The 21,612-nt window shown below is 45.7% G+C and overlaps 1 protein-coding gene across 1 annotated transcript in view; it reads right to left on the bottom strand.

Moving 5' to 3' along the window:
• LOC147747686 (regulator of G protein signaling 5-like) overlaps positions 1–21,612 on the bottom strand; it is a 269,939-nt gene that overhangs the window by 76,333 nt on the left and 171,994 nt on the right. Inside the window, exons 2-3 of the mRNA XM_086954748.1 lie at positions 17,953–18,063; positions 11,171–11,232 (exon numbers count right to left, since the gene is read on the bottom strand). Of these exons, the coding sequence (XP_086810874.1) occupies positions 11,171–11,232; positions 17,953–18,063 (173 nt within the window). The remainder of the gene's footprint in view (positions 1–11,170; positions 11,233–17,952; positions 18,064–21,612) is intronic.

Genomic DNA, 21,612 nt, shown 5'->3' with positions numbered 1-21,612 from the left:
GTAGCTTGTCTCCTTTCTGGTGAAGAATTGGCTTGGTAGTTTAGTCTGCCCTGTTCCCATGATGCACTGGGCCAGGGACAGACTGATTTGCATATAGCCAGGTTCTGAGCTGGGATGGGGCAGTGAGATAAATAACGGTGATGGATCAAGCCCTGATCTTTGGACTGGGTAAGAGTGGTCTGCTTAATTCAGACAGTCTGTTCATCACCACCCCCTTTTCTGAATCGTTTTTGGCCACTATAGGTGTGGCAGGGTATACTCAGACATGAGTCCCTTTCTCACTGCTCCATCAGGATTCAAGCAAGCCGGGCCGAAGACGGCTGAAATGCCAGAAACCGGTCCCCGGTAGCTTGTCTCCTTTCTGGTGAAGAATTGGCTTGGTAGTTTAGTCTGCCCTGTTCCCATGATGCACTGGGCCAGGGACAGACTGATTTGCATATAGCCAGGTTCTGAGCTGGGATGGGGCAGTGAGATAAATAACGGTGATGGATCAAGCCCTGATCTTTGGACTGGGTAAGAGTGGTCTGCTTAATTCAGACACTCTGTTCATCACCACCCCCTTTTCTGAATCGTTTTTGGCCACTATAGGTGTGGCAGGGTATACTCAGACATGAGTCCCTTTCTCACTGCTCCATCAGGATTCAAGCAAGCCGGGCCGAAGACGGCTGAAATGCCAGAAACCGGTCCCCGGTAGCTTGTCTCCTTTCTGGTGAAGAATTGGCTTGGTAGTTTAGTCTGCCCTGTTCCCATGATGCACTGGGCCAGGGACAGACTGATTTGCATATAGCCAGGTTCTGAGCTGGGATGGGGCAGTGAGATAAATAACGGTGATGGATCAAGCCCTGATCTTTGGACTGGGTAAGAGTGGTCTGCTTAATTCAGACACTCTGTTCATCACCACCCCCTTTTCTGAATCGTTTTTGGCCACTACAGGTGTGGCAGGGTATACTCAGACATGAGTCCCTTTCTCACTGCTCCATCAGGATTCAAGCAAGCCGGGCCGAAGACGGCTGAAATGCCAGAAACCGGTCCCCGGTAGCTTGTCTCCTTTCTGGTGAAGAATTGGCTTGGTAGTTTAGTCTGCCCTGTTCCCATGATGCACTGGGCCAGGGACAGACTGATTTGCATATAGCCAGGTTCTGAGCTGGGATGGGGCAGTGAGATAAATAACGGTGATGGATCAAGCCCTGATCTTTGGACTGGGTAAGAGTGGTCTGCTTAATTCAGACACTCTGTTCATCACCACCCCCTTTTCTGAATCGTTTTTGGCCACTATAGGTGTGGCAGGGTATACTCAGACATGAGTCCCTTTCTCACTGCTCCATCAGGATTCAAGCAAGCCGGGCCGAAGACGGCTGAAATGCCAGAAACCGGTCCCCGGTAGCTTGTCTCCTTTCTGGTGAAGAATTGGCTTGGTAGTTTAGTCTGCCCTGTTCCCATGATGCACTGGGCCAGGGACAGACTGATTTGCATATAGCCAGGTTCTGAGCTGGGATGGGGCAGTGAGATAAATAACGGTGATGGATCAAGCCCTGATCTTTGGACTGGGTAAGAGTGGTCTGCTTAATTCAGACACTCTGTTCATCACCACCCCCTTTTCTGAATCGTTTTTGGCCACTATAGGTGTGGCAGGGTATACTCAGACATGAGTCCCTTTCTCACTGCTCCATCAGGATTCAAGCAAGCCGGGCCGAAGACGGCTGAAATGCCAGAAACCGGTCCCCGGTAGCTTGTCTCCTTTCTGGTGAAGAATTGGCTTGGTAGTTTAGTCTGCCCTGTTCCCATGATGCACTGGGCCAGGGACAGACTGATTTGCATATAGCCAGGTTCTGAGCTGGGATGGGGCAGTGAGATAAATAATGGTGATGGATCAAGCCCTGATCTTTGGACTGGGTAAGAGTGGTCTGCTTAATTCAGACAGTCTGTTCATCACCACCCCCTTTTCTGAATCGTTTTTGGCCACTATAGGTGTGGCAGGGTATACTCAGACATGAGTCCCTTTCTCACTGCTCCATCAGGATTCAAGCAAGCCGGGCCGAAGACGGCTGAAATGCCAGAAACCGGTCCCCGGTAGCTTGTCTCCTTTCTGGTGAAGAATTGGCTTGGTAGTTTAGTCTGCCCTGTTCCCATGATGCACTGGGCCAGGGACAGACTGATTTGCATATAGCCAGGTTCTGAGCTGGGATGGGGCAGTGAGATAAATAACGGTGATGGATCAAGCCCTGATCTTTGGACAGGGTAAGAGTGGTCTGCTTAATTCAGACACTCTGTTCATCACCACCCCCTTTTCTGAATCGTTTTGGCCACTATAGGTGTGGCAGGGTATACTCAGACATGAGTCCCTTTCTCACTGCTCCATCAGGATTCAAGCAAGCCGGGCCGAAGACGGCTGAAATGCCAGAAACCGGTCCCCGGTAGCTTGTCTCCTTTCTGGTGAAGAATTGGCTTGGTAGTTTAGTCTGCCCTGTTCCCATGATGCACTGGGCCAGGGACAGACTGATTTGCATATAGCCAGGTTCTGAGCTGGGATGGGGCAGTGAGATAAATAACGGTGATGGATCAAGCCCTGATCTTTGGACTGGGTAAGAGTGGTCTGCTTAATTCAGACACTCTGTTCATCACCACCCCCTTTTCTGAATCGTTTTTGGCCACTATAGGTGTGGCAGGGTATACTCAGACATGAGTCCCTTTCTCACTGCTCCATCAGGATTCAAGCAAGCCGGGCCGAAGACGGCTGAAATGCCAGAAACCGGTCCCCGGTAGCTTGTCTCCTTTCTGGTGAAGAATTGGCTTGGTAGTTTAGTCTGCCCTGTTCCCATGATGCACTGGGCCAGGGACAGACTGATTTGCATATAGCCAGGTTCTGAGCTGGGATGGGGCAGTGAGATAAATAACGGTGATGGATCAAGCCCTGATCTTTGGACTGCGTAAGAGTGGTCTGCTTAATTCAGACACTCTGTTCATCACCACCCCCTTTTCTGAATCGTTTTTGGCCACTATAGGTGTGGCAGGGTATACTCAGACATGAGTCCCTTTCTCACTGCTCCATCAGGATTCAAGCAAGCCGGGCCGAAGACGGCTGAAATGCCAGAAACCGGTCCCCGGTAGCTTGTCTCCTTTCTGGTGAAGAATTGGCTTGGTAGTTTAGTCTGCCCTGTTCCCATGATGCACTGGGCCAGGGACAGACTGATTTGCATATAGCCAGGTTCTGAGCTGGGATGGGGCAGTGAGATAAATAACGGTGAAGGATCAAGCCCTGATCTTTGGACTGGGTAAGAGTGGTCTGCTTAATTCAGACACTCTGTTCATCACCACCCCCCTTTTCTGAATCGTTTTAGGCTCTGGGAAACGGCTTGACCCAGGGGACGGGGAGAGACAGCAACAGGCTGATCTGCATCTCGGAGTGTAGGGGGAGGAGTAGCCCCTGGAGGTGAAGAGGCCTAGGCTGCTGCCATAAAACAATGGCCCCATCTCCTGCTGAGTGATTGACGATCCAGACCCCCACTATCAAAGGAAGAAGGTGTCACTGGCAGGGAGACACCTAGAACTGGTTTGGACAGGGGTCAGTGCCCCCCTGAACACAAAGACTTCAAAGACATTTAGGGGTATAACTATGAGAGCTATAGCCCCTGAACCTTGGAGTGGAACTGATCAAGACTGAACAGAATTGAAACTACTTTGGTGGTCAAGAGGAACCTCTGCCAAGGAAGAAACAGCTGAAGGGACTGAAAGAACGGACTGATTCTTGCTGTGTGTTCTGAGGCTGGCCTGCAGTTTACTGATTTAATAAAAGAGAGGCTCTGGGACTTTGCTGTGTCCCCCTGCTTGAAAGGACTTTGCTGTGTGCTGTGTCCTGAAATAACTTGTTCCCAAGGGCCAGAGGAGAGCTGTATCCGTGTTGTGGAAACTCAGGAACTCAAATATTTCCAAGGGTATCTCAGCGATGCTGTGTGCATGTGCTTTTTGCAGCCTGAGACCCTCGTAAGAATTGCCCTGTGATCGTGGGCACCAGGAGTCCAAGTGTGTCTCAGTGACACTGTGTGCGTGTGCTTTGTGCAGCATGAGAACTTCGTGAGAATTGTCCTGTGATCGTGTGCACCCGGAGTCCAAGTGATTCTCAGTGATGCTGTATGCGTGTGCTTTGCGCAGCCTGAGACCTTCATGAGGATTGTCCTGTGATCGTGTACATCCGGAGTCCAATGAGTCTCAGCGATCGTCATTGCCATCGGCCCGGACCAGCATCACCAGAGGAGCTGTGAAGATTCACCGCCGCCGGCATGAGCCTGCCTGTGCCAAGGAGAGATCTCGAACCATCACGTCGAGGGTCCGTGTTCCTCTGCCCAGGATCAACAAAGTCACATCGGAGGCCCAAGCCACGAGGAGAGGAGAGTGAGATCGTACCCCCCAGGTAACGCTCAGCATGCGTGTCTGTGTGTGTCATGCCTGGGGCAGGGTGCGGGATACGAGAGAAATGCTCTCTGCCTTTACCATCTTTGCAGCGCGAGCCTCCGCTCAAGGTTGTATCGCAGCCCGTACTTACCGACGAGTGGTAGTACCGGGCCAGAGTGGGGAGTTGCACTTTGTTTTACATCATACCTGTGTTGGTGGCATATTTTGGCAGTAGCTGACCGCAAGTCAGTAAGAGTGGCATAGAGACGATCCAGAGCACCGTGAACAGCGCCGGAGTACATTATTGTTGGCATTACGAACTGCCTGATTGTTGCAGTACACAATGCATTATTTTTGCATTACAAACTGCCTGATTGTTGCATTATGCATTGCATTATTTTTGCATAACAAACTGCCTGATTGTTGCATTACGCATTGCATTATTTTTGCATCACGAACTGCCTAATTGTTGCATTACGCATTGCATTATTTTTGCATAGCGAACTGCCTGATTGTTGCATTACGCATTGCATTATTTTTGCATAATGAACTGCCTGATTGTTGCATTACGAATAGCATTATTTTGGCATTATGAACTGCCTGATTGTTGCATAACGAACTGCATTATTTTGACATTACGAAGTGCCTGATTCTTGCATTATGAACTGCATAGCATTGAATTAGGACTGCATTGGCTCATTGAGAATTGCTCATTATTACTGCAAGAACCTACAAGGACTTGCTGGCCTAATAACTGGCAAGGTGAATTATTACAAATACGCATATGTTTTATTTTTATTGTGTGGTCTCATCGTATATCTTTTCTTTTATAAACATATAATTGCTTTTTATGAAACTCGTTTAGAGTCAATTTGTGGTGTCATCATTGGGTTGCTGAGATGGCCCCATTAACCAACCTGAGATCCGCGCAGCAATTAAGAGCATCAACCGCAATAAGACGCCCGGAATGGATGGCCTCCCTGTGGAGTTGTACTTAACGTACTCGGACCTCCTAGTCCCGGTACTGAAAGCTGTCTAAAAGATGGCGTTTGATACGGGCCGCTTACCTGAGTCCACCATGCAGGCTCTGGTTGCATCAATACCAAAACCAGGGAGAGATGAATTGGACATGACCAATTATAGACCCCTTTCCTTGCTCTCGACTGAATACAAGATATTAAGTAAGGCCATTGCAAACCAGAAACAATCGCACCTCCCCACACTTATCCATCAGGATCAGTGCAGATTCTTTCCAAATCGTAGTACCTCCCTAAATACTCGCCGATTACACTCGATAATGTCGGCTACTGCTAGTGATTCCCCTTATGCAGGATGTATAGCATTGGACCTCAAGCAGGCATTCGACTACCTATCCTGGGAGTTCATGTTTGAATCCTTAAAACGTTTTTGGTTCCCGGATACTTTCCTGCAATGAGTTCTCTTACTTTATACACATCCTACGGCCAGAGCTCGCACGGGCAGATACATCTCAGACAGTTGTGAGGTACATAGAGGCACGAGACAAGGTTGCCCCTTGTCCCAGTTTGTTTTAGCCCTTGACCCCTGGCATTATCTCTTCGGGGTATGGCTGACCGCATGGGCATAACTGTCCATGGCACGCATCATCTTATATCCATATACGCGGACGACATACTGTTGTACTTTCGGGACCTCACAGCTGATCATGATCCAATACCTGACATCTTCGCCACATTTGAAAAACTATTGGGCCGGGCGATAAATCCTGCAAAATCAATAGGCTTTTTCTTCCAAGAGGCACCACAATTCACTCACATACAGTTCGGCACCCATCATATGCCGGTAGCTCCTGACACCTTTAAGTATTTGGGAATACAGGTGTATAGATCACCTGCAGATCAAATTGATGGGAATATTCAAAGAGCAATAACCAGACTTCGGAGCAGCATAGGGTTCTGGACCTCTTTGCCCCTGTCAGTGATGGGACGCATCGCCATCTCAAAAATGGATGTGCTCCCTCGCCTCCTATATTATTTTGTAAATTTAACAGTGAATCTTTCTCAATCCATCTTTAGCACTCTGGATACTATGCTGATCACCCATATTTGGGGGACGGGATCATTCGTGCAGATCACGGGCACTCCACCATGTTTATATCTGCTGCACGCCACAGTGACACATTATATTAGGAACACCTGGGCGCCACAACGAACGGAACCCACACAATACGAACTGGTACACCTATTACATTACATGGGACCGGGAGGACATCTGGTCCGTTGGCTGTATACGGGGGTTAGGACACACGCAGCAATCCCGCTTACTACCCTACGGACATGCTGGGTTGAGGATACAGACACAGAAATTGCAGATAAAGCATGGCAGACTATACTGGAACATCTCAAAAGAGTATCACGCAATGTTAGGTTTAAATTTATCCAAACAATGGTACTCCACAGAGCATATCTAACCCCCACGAGAATACATCTTATGTTTCCGGGCTCCTCTCATCGCTGCCCTCGCTGCGGGGATGATGAAGCTAATTTTATTCATATGTTATGGTTCTGCCCCTGAATACGCGACTATTGGAGTGAGGTATGCCGAACACTCTGACACAGATGCCGGCCCCTACTGAGGCCTTATCCTGCTTACTGGGGTTAATACGCCGCTCCGGGAAGCAGAAAGTCAGATTCTAATTCATAGACTTGGCATACGGGTCATAACCATGAAGTGGAAATCCCCTAGATCCCCTTCATTGCTGACCTGGCAGGCCAATTTGCTGCAGTGGGGTCGAGCGGAAGGGACAGCCCTCCGAAGAGAGGAAGAGAGGGGATTATGTAAACATCCTATAGCACTGGAGTGGGAAGCTATGTTGATTGCCCTAGAAGCAATGGACCTTTCCCCAACTTTAATGGCTAGGTCCCAATGAGACACATTAGCCCTCAGATACCTTGTGGTTTAGGGCCCTTTCTTATTGACACGGATGAGCACTTTTTGCCTTAGGCACTCTGTAGTTTAGGTGATGCCCGGAGAACCCACGGGCAGTATACGTTCGGGATGGATTGACCAGGAATGGGAAGAGGGTGGGGGTAGCTTGGTTGGGATCGTTAAGATTCATAGGTTTATTTATCGTAAAACAGTGTACGTCAATATACTAGTAATCGGATTGTATATAGAATGATTCTGAAAGGATCAGATGGGGGCGATTGCAATATAAAAAATAAAAATAATAAAAAAATCATTGGGTTGCTGAGAGCACGGTTGCAAATACTTTACACATTTGCCTTGGAGATAAGCCTGCTCATGCCAAGCTACCAAGATGGTGAGCAGGGGCTATCTGAGAAGGTGTCCTTCCTTTCCCTGACTTAGAAGCAAGAGTCCCTATTTGGACTAAGGTACCTACCTCAGCCAACTAGAGACCCTCAGTTCTAACATTATCCATTCAGCCAATGAGTGGTGGAAACAGCTCTTAGTGATCAGAGGCGAGGAGCCAGCCTCAGCGCACTTTAATGTGGATAAAAAAATCTAAAATTGCAAGTGGATTACTCACTCAGGCTTGTTAATTGCAGGCAATTCAAAGGAAAAGATCAAAAGCAATATCGGGATATAGAAGTTTACCCCAGCATCGTACAATGATTTGTGGATCCAATCTCTAGGTGTATTCACAAGACATTTTATTTGCCTTTAAAGAATGAATTATTGCAAGATCCACTAATCAGTCAAAATTAGCTAGGATTGTGGCCAGCATGCTAAATAAAATCTAAAATGAAGCAGCAACGAAACCAATAATCTCATAGTATACAATTAATGCATTTATTAAATGTTTGCCATTGTATTTTATTTATTTATTTTATTTATTTATTTAGCACATTTGTAGAGCGCTCTGTTACCCGGAGGTGTCCTGGCACTGGTATGATAGAGCTAGAGTGAGTGAGCAGGCTTACTGAGTGAAGAGCCACGTCTTGAGTCCTCTTCTAAAGGCCATCAGGCCCTGAGATTGTCTGAGCACAAGTGGGAGTTTGTTCCAGGCCTCTGCCGCCCTAAGGGAGAAGCTCCTACCTCCCCAGCGAGGTACACATGAAATAGTAAATTTAAATATACATAAACCGTGCCCTGTTTCCCTATGCTTTCTTACAGTTCTAGTCTGATATCTTGTTCATTTTCATCGAATACTCTCTAGGTAACAAAAGTAGAACCATCATTCAAATGTATGTAACCATTTCTGCAACTCTTTTTTTGACGTTTTTTTTATTATCATAGATTTTGCTTCAGTTCATCATATTTTGTTTTCGGCAATATAAATATCATGATAGGTCTCCTTCTTGCAATAAACACAATCTCAGGAATCTCAGATTGTATTATTTACAAACAGACACAACGTTTAATCTAAATTTCATTTTGAGGAAAACCTCCGCAGAACAGTTCGAAATAATTATGCAAATACCTGGTGCATTTCAGGGCCTGCATTCTCATGGAATAGCATGAAGATTAACTATTTGCATTTGAGGCATTTTTCACAGGTTGCAGAATTGTGAGGTTTTTTTTGGAATGGTGTACAGGATTGTGGGCGTGAAAAGTTGTATTTCTTTTAATTGATTTCCTTGATTGCCTTCCTCTGTACATGTACATTTTCTTCCGTGCATCAAGGGATAATGTGTTAACTAGTAGAAGCTAGCCAAGACAAGTGCTTAATTTGAGCCAGTGGTTGTTGGTGGGGCCTACTAGCAGTCATTTTTGGGGACCCAGTGGCAGTCATTATTGGAGACAGCACTTCTTTTTTCCACATCAGACATTTACCAATAGAGGGAGAAAAACACAAAGTGGAAAAACAGAGGAATGCAAAGACTGAAAACCACCACAAAAGGATGAAAGCAGGAAACTGCTAGAGTGAAACAAAGGGGGCAGGGACTGTCTGGTAGAGAGAGGAATAAACAGTCATGAAGTGGATTCAAGACTATGCAGCCGTGGTATTTGGCATGCCAATGTTTAATAGCAATTGCAAGATGCTTTTCAGCAAAGCCTCTGGGAATTAGCACTCCATTATAAGTCAATTGCAAGCGGTTTTATGGTCTGGTATTCCCCTCAGCACAGTTTTTGCCCATGCAATTTTATTCCGGTGTTAGCTGTAGGACAATGTGCAGTATTAAATATAAGAAGGGTGATTTATATCAACTCTTGATTTACAGTCGGATACTAACACCGTATAAATCGTAGCGCGTCCTCAGAAAGAGGCTATTGCATTTCTATAAGTTAAATCTTACGTGGAGCCATTTTTGCAGCATTAAAAAAGGTTATACTGAAACCTAACTTTTTGAAAACTGCTCAAAGTTTGAACAGTTATCTATGGACGTTCACGAAGGTTCCAGAAGAATTACTTTCTAACTTTTATCCCCACTGTTTAGGACTCTGAGTGAATTTTGGTGTTATTGGTTTTGATTATATTTATACACGCACACACACACGCACTCTCTCTCTCTCTGCATAACTTAATTGTTTCAAGGCTCCTTGTCAATGGTAATAATGATAAATGTGGAACAGGCTACAGTGAGCTTTCAAGTGGATTTTACTTTTTCATCCCATGTGATTCTCATGTGGGAGGTTTTCCAAATATCCCTCTTATGCACTGCACATATCTGCTCCACGAGCTCTTGGAGACAGGGATCATATGAGAGAGCGTTAAATAGAGCATTCATGTCGATTCAAATTGTCCATTATATGCCACATGAAGTGTGACACCATAGCTTCTACTAATCCCTGGGTGTAGGGTCACAGTTTCTTGTCAGAACACATAATATAGACATTTTATGTAGGATGTTATCCATTTGTAGCCCACGCCCAAGATGTCTATCAAGGTTGGAGTTGGAACAGGTGAAGTCTAACTTAGGGGGTCATTAGGATTGTGGTTTTTCCGCATCCTCCAGGCCGGCGGAAGTGTCTGCCGGCCCGGAGGATGCGGAAAAACCGCTGCGGAGCCTTCAAAGACACCCCGACAGATTAGGATGGCTGGGGGGTCAGGAAGACCGTCCGCCGCTTATCGGCAGCGGTCACCTTACGACCGCGGCGGAAAAGCTCTAATTTGGAGGCGGTGTCTAACAGACACCGCCAGCCATATTAGGATGGGGCAGAACAAATGCCTTTCCGAGGCGGCTTCTCTGCCGTGGAAAGGCATACAGTGCTTTCTTTGGGGGCCCGTTGCGGGCCCCCAGGGTGACGGGGGTGGGGGGTACACATGGGGGGTACCTATGGTACCCCCCTGCATTTGCATGCACAAAACGGCAGGCACCGCGCGGTGCCTGCCGCTTTGTGCATGCAAATGCGAAGCATGCATATTTAACCTTGTGGCGGGTGCTGCTTCAAGCCGTGTTCTAAATCCGGCCCTTAATTTGTTAAAGGTGCTGCAGAGATTTAGTGGCTGGATATTTGAGAGATGCAGGCCACTGACAGAGTAGTGTTTGTCGAATCTGTTTTTGCTTTTGGTTCGGTTCGTCCACAAATCTTTTGCATAAAGTGGGCAAATTATATTGAATATACTATATATTTATAGCAGTAATTTGGGTCTCTCATTTCTGATGTAAATGCTAATTAATCTATCATGTCTCAACTCAAAAGCTCATTGAACGGTCATATCCCACTTGCTCTATATTCTTGTGCTGCGTTCTATGTCTAGCACAGGATTCTTCTTCATGGGAAAACAGAACTGGTAACAGAGGTCAACAGTAAAGAGGATGGGAACAAATTAAACTTTTCCTTTGAGAGAAAAGACAAACGTGAATAAATAGGGATGGGACCGTTGCTAACTTACAGCTGTTGTCCAGGAGTTTGTCCAATGAATCACGCCACTGTAAGGCTTCTTCTACTGAAGGTCTGCAACGAAAGAGGTTTTTAGATAGATTAATGGTTTTGCTAATCTATTTCTTAAAGTTGGAATATATAGTCTATTTTATGTTAATTTTTTACAGTGATTCACGAAGAAAGGAGTGAATAGGGAAAAGTAACACCAAAAAAAGTAAAGGTAATACAAAAGATGGAAGTAAATCATAAAATTAGTAGATTTTGAAATGTAAGTTAGAAGCAGCTGCGGCCCATGCAGGTAAGAGCAGTAGAGCCATGTGGGGGCGGTGGGGGGGCGAGGGGGGGTTTACAGACAATAACAAGGGAAAATTAATTATTTATTTTTCCCTCGTCATCTTCTGTCGAAATCCCCCCCACCGGGCCCCACCGCTCTTACCTGCACAGGCTGCTGCTGGTTATAAGGTGCTGGGTATAAGGTGGGGCTTATAAAATGTTGCACCCTGTTATTAAGAGTTTGTGCATTTTAAAGACCAGCCACACGGCATCACTTTAAATCTTTTCTCTTTCTATGTTCTCTTTCCATGACTTTGCCCAATGTGTTTATGTTTTCAATCGATGTGTGTGAGATCAGCTTTGTCTGAGAGTTAGACTGGGCTTTGTTTTCAATATACTTGGTACAAGAATTCACAAGATCTTTGTTTCACTCAAAGGTAACACAATGAATGATAGTTTCAAGTTGGCTTATCTGAAACATGTAAAAAATCTTAGTACCTTATTTAGAGTTTGGCAGATGGGATACTCTGTCAAAATGTATCTGATATCCCACCCACTGTATCAAAAAGGTCTTAGGCTATAATGTTCTTGCAATATGGCGGACAGGACATCTGCCACATTATTATTGCATAATTCCTACCACCAAACTCTCAAGAAGGCACTTAGAAACAAAACATTGTAAATACAATTCATGTCCTGATGTTAGGTATGAAGCAATCTAGCCTTGCCCACAATGGGGATACTACAGCAGGCTAGTGTAGAAGAAGAGGGAGAGAGACAAAATGGTAAGAGAAACACTGCATAACAGGTGAAGTTTTACAGTACACAGTAGAAGGTAAAGTCTTGTTTCATCCTTCGCTTACGATGGTGAAATCCAAAAATCTCAGTCATTCCAAATGACCACTCCACCAGTTTTTTTTCTGCAACAAACATGTTTACAAAAGAAGTTCCACATCTACCCTTGTCACTCATCTCCACTAAGCGCAAGTACTATCACACAAGAGTGTTGCTTTGCATGATGTAAATTTAAATCTGTGTATCATTAAAATTATTAGTTTTAGAAGTAAGGCTTGAGATGTGGCCCTCAAGTGTATTCTTCATGTTTTATCACTCTAGGCATTTGGAATAAGCTTATAGATAACACTTTGGTTTTAATTTTCTCAGGTCTATTTTTAGAGTGGTTGGCCAACTTTACAACGCAGAGATGTGAAATGAAATGAAAAGGGCACTTATAGAGCGCATGGCTACCCGGAGGCTTCCCAGCGCTAGGCTAATCTAGTGGTCCGGATGACAAACGAAGGGAGTGCTTTAGGGAAATAGAAAGGTTTTTAGCTGTTTCCTAAAAGAGTGGTGACTGGGTTCGGTCTGGCAGTAGAGAGGCAGAGAGTTCCAGAGTCTGCCTGCATTCAGGGAAAAGAGTCTGCCACCACTTCTAGCACTTTTTATTCTGGGGGTTACGATGAGGTGGAGGTCGTCCGAGTGCAGCTGTCTCCTAGCTTTGTAAGGCTGAACCATGGCTGAGATCAGGGGTGGGCCTAGCCACAAAAGTGTTTTGTGAACAATGCAAAGGGATTTGAAGCTGATTCGCTCTCTCACTGGCAGCCAGTGTAAGAGACGGAGAGCGGGTTTTGCGGAAGACAGTTTTGGCGTTCCCCGTCAGCAATCTGGCTTCGTAGTTCTGGATGACCTGCAGTTTGTTGATTACAGAAGCGGGGGAGCCTAGGTAGAGCGCATTGCCATAATCCAGTCTAGAGAGCAGTATGGACTGAACCATGGTTTTCTTGGCTTTGGGGGGAAGCAGGGGGAACACTTTCCTGGCCATTCTGATGAGGCCAAAGCAGGTTGCCATTGTCTTGCTGGATTGCACTTGGAACGTCAGATTATGATCCAACCAGATGCCCATGCTCTTTTTTTCAGGCTTAGGGGATGGAACTGGACCCATGCAAGTTGGCCAGATGCTTCTGAGGGCAGCATTATCAAAATTACACAGGGTCATGATCTCCTTCTTACCTCCGTTCAATTTCAGGTGGGATGAGCCCGTCCAGTTTACCACCTCCGTAAAACAGGCATTCAAGGTCGTGGAGTGGGGGGCGGCTTGTTTTAGGGCTACGACCAGTTGTGTACAATGTGTGTATTGAATTTAAAATACATGCTTAAAATTCAAGATTGGACCTCACATTTCATTTCACAGCCTGCCTCCTCATTGCCTGGACATAGGAAGATATCTCTAGTGAGAGGATATACAGTATAGATAGATCTGGGCACATCTCTAGGATTAATCATTCATCGACAAACATTTTTTAAGACGGTCTTGCACATTGGGAAAAAACAAAATGGACCCCGCAGTGTGGGACAAGCATAAGGACACATTGGTTTCAGTCTAGCTCCTTGTAAAACAGAAGTCAGTTGCATGCAGGCTAAAAAGTTATTGTTACCAAACTACCTTTGACCTGTGAACGACCACATAAGTCTGCTCTGTGTCTACAAATATATGAACAGATGTGCAGAAAAATGTGTTTAGTTGTTTAGTCAGGTATATGCATTTTGAATATTTACACCAATTTGAGTTGCGTAAACAAAAATTGAGGGGCATATTTGTGACCCCTTTTGCATCGCTCTTGCACCACGCAACATGGTACAAGAGAGACACAAATGTAAAATGAGGTGTATGAATCGATGCAAGGCCACCTTTTGTGGCCCTGCGTGGCTTCATGAATCTTGAGTAATGTAACACAGAGGAAATTGCTGAATTGCAATATTCTGCACCAGGGAGGTGTTTCCATGGGTGTTGATTGGGTGTTCCTACGCAACATCCATGGATTTTGATGCATTCTCAGATTTCCAACAATAGGTAAATCTGGGAATGCACCAAAAAGATACACCTCCCAGGAGAGGCAATATGAGGAGAAATATGTCTATGTCTCCTTGTTTTTCTCTCTTTTTAGTTGTGCTGCCTTCTGCAGCACACCTAGAAAGAGGAAAAAACCCCTCTGCATTGTTTTTGTTGAGGAAGGTTCCCCTTTCTGTACAAAAATAATCCTGCCTGCAACACAGACACCCTTGCACCATCTTTCATGGTGCCTGCGCTGGTGCTAGGCTGCCAAAACTGAGCAAGGAAATAGGACCGGACTCCACTGTATTGGATAAAGACGTGCACTCATGTCCTTTCCCTGTGACACAGGACAGTGCAGCAAGGTGACTTGCTGCACTGTCCTGCACCACAAAATTCATGAACGTGCCCCAGATTTCTTTCATGAACATGCCCAAAGTATGCCACGCCCTCTTTGCTTGGTTTGTCTTGCTTTTAGCAGCTCCAGCTAATACTGCCATAGTGGAACACTAGAAATTTCAGTGCTTCATTTGAAAGAATGGAGTTCCAACTCTTTATAATATTTTTAGCCTGTGCCTTTCCATGATCCCCGAACTCCCCCGCCAACAGGTTCAGTTCGGTCACTACCTCAACAGGCATTAAGGTCGAGTCAAGGTCAAGGCGAGCTCTTTCTCCTCACACCAGCAGCAACCTTGTTAACTGAATGAGAGTAACAACTGGGCCTGCACAGCGTCAGCCACACTATCATTTAATGACCAACACCACCCCATGGGCGGGGGTGGGGACTCTAGATATGAGGTGGGATGCCGGGAGTGTTAAGCACCCCTCTGTCCCCAATGGATACCCCTTCATCTGGTGAATACATCCTTTTGTAGCAGTCAAAGGGTGAGTGAGCGGAAGCCTACAGTAGAGACTTCAATATTTTAGGTGACCATTAAGATGAATTGGGATCTCATAGAATTTCTCCATCTGGCCTAAAGTTTAGAAATGACAAACGCTTAATTCTATGTATATTGTTAGGGCTTCTGCACTATTTCATGGACTATGTACCTATTGCTTCTCTAGTCCTGATTTTATGCCTACATTGCCAAGGTACGTATATTCACTATTCTTAGGTCCATATTTACTCACCCTATTATTACTTTGCATTCTAGTAATTAGATTTATGTAGTGGATATTATATTGGTGTTATAACTCATGTGTTATACGGCCACATGCATCATTGTTGCCGTTTGCGATTTTCTTCATTGCGAAAATTAAGGAATCGCAATTAGGAAATCGCAAAAGGCTATGCATTAAGAAATCACATTTTTTTTTGCGATTTCTTAAATTTCCTTAATTGCGGTTCACAATTTGCGAATTGCAATTAAGGAATTTCTTCCCATTGATTCCTATGGGCCTAGAGGCCCATAGGAATCAATGGGAAGTCATTTTCAATTTGTGATTCGCAATTTGCGAATCGCAAATTGAAAATGCAATTTCAAGGGTGCAGGGGGGGTCCAAAGGACACCCCTCTGCACCCCAGAAATTTAACTTTAAGTGCATTTTTCACACACACATGCCCCAAGGGCATGTGTGTGTTTAAAATGAAACTTTCAAAAATGCACTTTTGTGCATTTTTGAAAGTTTTCGCAAATTACCATGAAGGTAAACTTCATGGTAATTTACCTCTCCCTATTTGCGAATTCTCAAATTTAAAATGTTCATGCATTGCATTTAAGAAATCTAAAATTGTGATTTCTTAAATGCCATCGCAATTTTAGAAATCGCAACATGATTGCGATTTCTAAAATTGCGAAAAACATGATGCATCCCAATTTTGTCAATTGCATTCGCAAACGGCCGAAAATTGCGATTCGCACCGTTTGCGAATGCAATTCACAATGATGCATGAGCGCCTATTTGATAAAGACCTGTGATCTACCTTGGACATTATTAACACATCCAGTAATCCGAAAGACCACCAAAGAAGAGTGTAATTTGCTTTGATCTAATTGGAACCAGGGGTGGGTAAGAGTACAGGGACATTTTGTTCAGCGTTGTCAATGCTGTTTCACCCGACGCTGTCCTGAACACGCCGCTGCCTGCTCTTGATTTGCAACAGTCCAGAAGCATAATATTCAATTTGCCCCACAGGGCTTATTTAATGAGGCTAATAGTTAAATTAGAGCTCATCACAGCCGTGAGGGCTCATGGAGGAGACATCTGCACAAAATGTAAGCCGATTGCCTTAAGAGTGGAGACCTCGGCTGGCTTTGCTTTGTGACTCTCAGTCGCCAAAGCAGCTGTTTTCGATGCAGATCTGGCTTGAAATGCACTGTGATAATTTTATATTGATTTATTCAATTAATGTTTTTTTTTCTACATGAGCACTGCTCGCCTCCATCAAAGCTTCAACTTGTGCTAAAATCAAAAGTCAGCTGTATGAAACTAATTTGGAAATTGGCATGTCCAACTTTGACATTATGCATTGCTCCAAGGGTCACTCTAACAACAGTGTAATTTAAGGGCCTCTCAAATAGTGTACAGTGTGCTCTTAAAGCTTAGATCCCTGTGAGTGCATCTTTGCACAGGGATCGGAATTTCTAGCAATGTGGAGCCCACCACACCTGACAGTTACCACGTGTGGTAAACTCTGCACCCCCACAATTTACCAAAATCAGTTTTGGCAGATCAAACCAGCAAACCAGGCGAAATGTACTAGCAGGGGTCAGGAGATGGACATTGCCCCAAACGTCTGCAGCACAGTAAAGCAGGCTCTGAATTCCAGGAGCTGTGCCCTATTTCCAAATATTGCATAAGAGGAAATTACACCATCCAGCAGAGTCGGTATTTACCAGGTCTTTTTCATTATCTCTTGCACCTCAGAGTCACTTACACATTTTCTGTCATACCACTTTCAGTAACCTCCAGTCTTCCATGTGTTTCTTACTTTGTGCGGCTTGCAACGATCTATTTGTTTTAAAGGGGATTATAGCTGTATTTGATAGAAAACTGCATTCCCCTGCTCTAAAAGTATGCTTCTATATTTCAAATGAGCTTTAGTGTCAAAGCTTTTTTTTTTTTACTTTCCCGTGGGTCTACCTCTCATAGCATCAACATGTAGATCCTTTTGGTGTGCCCTAAAATTGCTGTAAATGAGTATTTTATTTTTAGAACGGCCTTGTCTTCTTTTGCAGATACAAATGGCAGTGTTGTGCAAAAGAAATGCCTCATTTTTTGTCAGAAAAAGGGGTCACTGTGCAAGGCCTGCAATATGTGTAAAACGAAGAGCGAGTCCTGCTGAGTCCTCTTTCTAAGCTTGATACTTTGGTCTTGTTTTCTTCCCATTATGTATGACGGAAACACAAAGTATGGATTTTAATAGGGAACTTGGCTAAAATTCGCTGTTAGGATATTCCAAACACACAATTTCGTACATCTGGCCCTTGATTCTGTGTACTGCGCACGACATACATGCAATAATATACAATATTTCATCATGTAGTATGTAGCATCATTTGGGAAAAACAACATTTATCACACTCGACAATTATTCTGTGCTACATTTCGTATTGATTTCAATTGCCTACAACTCTAGAACAAGACGCATATGACGAAGAAGAAGTACACAGTGGGAGTTTCTAAAGCAGGGTGAAAATAGAAGGATATTTACTGTAAGGAGAAAAACGCAAAGTTTCGGTACATACTTGGGAGCCTTGATTGTTTTCTCTGTTTTTTCCGGATATGGGATGATCAGATCAAAGGCCGATTCCGGTTTCTGGAGCAGGACTCCTAATTTGGTCTTGATCCCTTTTGCCCTGAGGAGAGAATATATAAAACAGTTTTGTAATCACTGCACAATTATTTATTCCTCCTATGTACTAGCCTCTGTACAGATTATGTATTGTATCTCTCTTGCGCTCTATGCATCACCAATGTAGGCTCTGAGTGGGATGTTCTTTTATTGTGGCATTAATAGAAACATTTGGAATATCACACTACGGGAAACTATCTCCAGAAGGCACAATAATACAGGGGCATATTACCAAGCAATAGCGATAATTATCGCTATTGCTTGGTTAGAGACAAAAATTTACCGCTGAGCTGCGGCGATTTTTACCGCAAATAAACCTTGGTGTTACCAAGGTTTATCGCAAATGCGATAAAAATCGCCGCAATGCATGAATATCGCTGAAAAGTCCGCGATATTCATGCATTACCGAGCGAATGCTCTTAGCCATGTTATCTACCTCCCATTGGATAACATGGCTAAGAACTGCTCAGGGCAGGTGTTAGCTTTTGGAGCTATTCGCGCTTACAGTTCACGCTTTTTGTTAAATGGTGTAAATCCGTGCATTAGTTCTTGAGAAAATCAAAAGTAAAAGCATAGATATATCTATGGGCACGAAGGGTATGCGTACCCTTACAAGCACGAGCTGCATGCTAATTGGCTGTCAACTGTCTGTCAACACTCCAAACCAGGAAGTGTTGGCAGCCATCTTGTGTCTTGGTAGAACCGAGGCACAGGAAAACTGAAAAACACGTGCCCAAAAGATGCAAAGGGGGCAGTGTAGAGACACCCTGACCCCCTAGGCCTGGTCAGGGGGTCCCACAAGAACCCCCAAAGTCCCCCAATATATTTTTTTTATTGCGGGATGCATGTAGTATCCCGCAAAAAAAAAACTAAGCCTTCTGTATTTGAAATTAGCCCTTGGGGTGGCCAAAACCAGGGGGCTTCATTGTCACATATGCGGGGGGCTCACGGCACCACCGCAGCCTCGGGGACCACCACCCCAGGGCTTTTTTTATAATAATGGGGGGCCCAGAGGGGTCCTCCAGCCCCGGGGACTGCCACCCCCTGGGGCTTTAACATTAAGTATGCGGGGGCTCACGGCCCCATGCAGCCCTGTAGACCGCCAGTCCCAGTGCTTCTTTTTTTTAAATTAAAATAAAAAACCTGAGTGGGGGCTCAAGCCCCCCCACATGCCCCGGGGACCTCCACCTCCCCGGGGCACTACATTTTTAAATTGGGGGGACCATGACGGACCCCCCCAGCCCCGAGGACCACAACCCCCCGGGGCATTTAAATGTTGGGAGGAGGGCCTCCTGGAGCCTTGTGGTGGCCCTGGAGATCGCCACCTTTCAGGGACGGCTCCTGCAGTGTCCCAGGGTGCCTACCCCGGGACACTGTAGTTTGCTATGGTAAGGCGGGAGCCTCGTGGCTCCTGCCCTACCATAGCAAACTACTTTAGTTTTTGGAAGAGAGTGCAGGAAATCTGCTCTCTCTTCCAAAAACCAAAGACTATTGCTTTTCTACATGGGGAGCAGCATGTTAGCTGCTCCCCATGTAGAAAAGCAATGCCGGCTGTCGCAGGACGCAGGGAGCCGACAGGGACTGTGGGGGGATTGGGGACCCCCCCACAGTCCCCAACGAGAGGCCAGACCCGGGGATGGGGTCCCCGGCCAGAAGTGACCTGGGAGGGGGGCCACGCGGCCCACTCCTCAAAAATATAAATAAATAAAGGCCTATGGAGGGGGGCAATGCAGCCCACCTCCTATAAAAATAATTAAAAAGGTAGAGTTTGGTTCATAGTTCAAGCTTTTTGTTAAATGGTGTAAATCCGTGCAGTAGTTCCTGAGAAAATCAAAAGTAAAATCATAGATATATCTGTGGGTGCGTAGGGTGTGCGTACCCTTACGAGAACGAGCTGCATGCTAATTGTCTGTCAACACTCCAAACCAGGAAGTGTTGGCAGCCATCTTATGTCTCGGTAAAACCGAGGCACAAGAAAACTGAAAAACAAGTTTGCAAAAGACGCAAAGGGGGCAGGGTAGAAACACCCTGACCCCCTAGGCTTGCTCAGGGGTTCCCACAAGGACTCCTAAGGCCCCCTAAATAATTTTTTTTTAAATGCGGGATGCATGTAGGATACGTGTATCCCGTGAAAAAAACCAATACAAAGCCTTCTGTATTTGAAATTAGCCCCCGGGGTGGCCAAATCCCCGGGGCTTCATTGTTACATATGCGGGGGGCTCACTGCCCCACCGCAGCGCCGTGGACCACCACCTCCGAGGTTTTTTTTTGTAATAATGGAGAGCCCAGCCCCAGGGACTGCCACCCCCTGGGGCTTTAACATTAAGTATGCGGGGGCTCACAGCCCCCCACAGCCCCACGGACCGCCACCCCTGAGGCTTCTTTTTTTTAATTGAAATAAAAAACCTGTGTGGGGGGGCTCAAGCCCCCCACTCCCCGGTGACTGCCACCTCCCCGGGGCACTACATTTTTAAATTGGGGTGTTTAAAAGTTGGGAGGGAGGCTGCACGGCCCCCCTCCTGGAGCCTTGTGGTGGCCCTGGGGACCGCCACCTCCCATGGCCAGCTCCTGCAGTGTCCCAGGGTGCCTACCCCCAGGACACTGTAGTTTGCTATGGTAGGGATGGAGCCTCGTGGCTACCGTCCTACCATAGCAAACTGCTTTGGTTTTTGGAAGAGAGAGCAGGAAATCTGCTCTCTCTTCTAAAAACCAAAGACTATTGCTTTTCTACATGGGGAGCAGCATGTTAGCTGCTCCCCATGGAGAAAAGCAATGCCGGCTGCCGCAGGACGCGGAGAGCCAGCAGGGACTGTGGGGGGATTGGGGAACCCCCCCATGGTCCCCAACAAGAGGCCAGGCCCCGGGGATGGGGTCCCCGGGCCATAAATGACCTATGGAGGGGGCAAGGCAGCCCCCCTCCTATAAAAATACTTTAAAATTAAAAGAAAAAAGGCCATTCCCCGGTGGATGGGTCCCCGGGGACGATAATGGCCTCTGAAGGGGGCCATGCGGCCCCCTTCCTTAATTTTTTATAAAAATAAATTAATCAGGGGGCAGGCCCTGGGGGGTGGGGTCCCCAGGGCCCCCAAAATTGAAAAAGTAAGGGGGCTTCACAGCCCCCCTTCTTAAATTTGTTTTTAAAAAAAGACCGACATCACGCCGGAGGCCATGCCCCCTCATTGCACCACTCTGCAAACACGCCCCCTGGCGTGTTGGCAGAGGGGGAAAGAATTCCACTTGAATACTGGGGGTTCCTGGTGGCCAACTGCCCACCAGGAACCTCCAGTATGCGCCAGGTTAGCTGAACTAGCTATAACAAGGGAATTTTAATAGTTTTGTATGACTAAAATGTCCAACTAACTATAACATGTGTGATACCTATGGTTTGTTCAGTGACTTTCTAAGGTTTTTTAAATGCTAATTCCCAACTATAACATGTGTGAAACCCGTGTTTTTTTCAGTGAATATATATATATATACAACCGCATCTTGCAACATTTGCGAGCAATTGTTAACTCCGACCCCAGCTATCCTGTGGCGCGTCATTTTAAAT

The sequence above is a fragment of the Lissotriton vulgaris genome, chromosome 1_1 (genome assembly GCF_964263255.1).
Source record: "Lissotriton vulgaris chromosome 1_1, aLisVul1.2, whole genome shotgun sequence".
Taxonomy (NCBI): domain Eukaryota; kingdom Metazoa; phylum Chordata; class Amphibia; order Caudata; family Salamandridae; genus Lissotriton; species Lissotriton vulgaris.
This window is presented reverse-complemented; position numbering and strand designations above follow the sequence as displayed.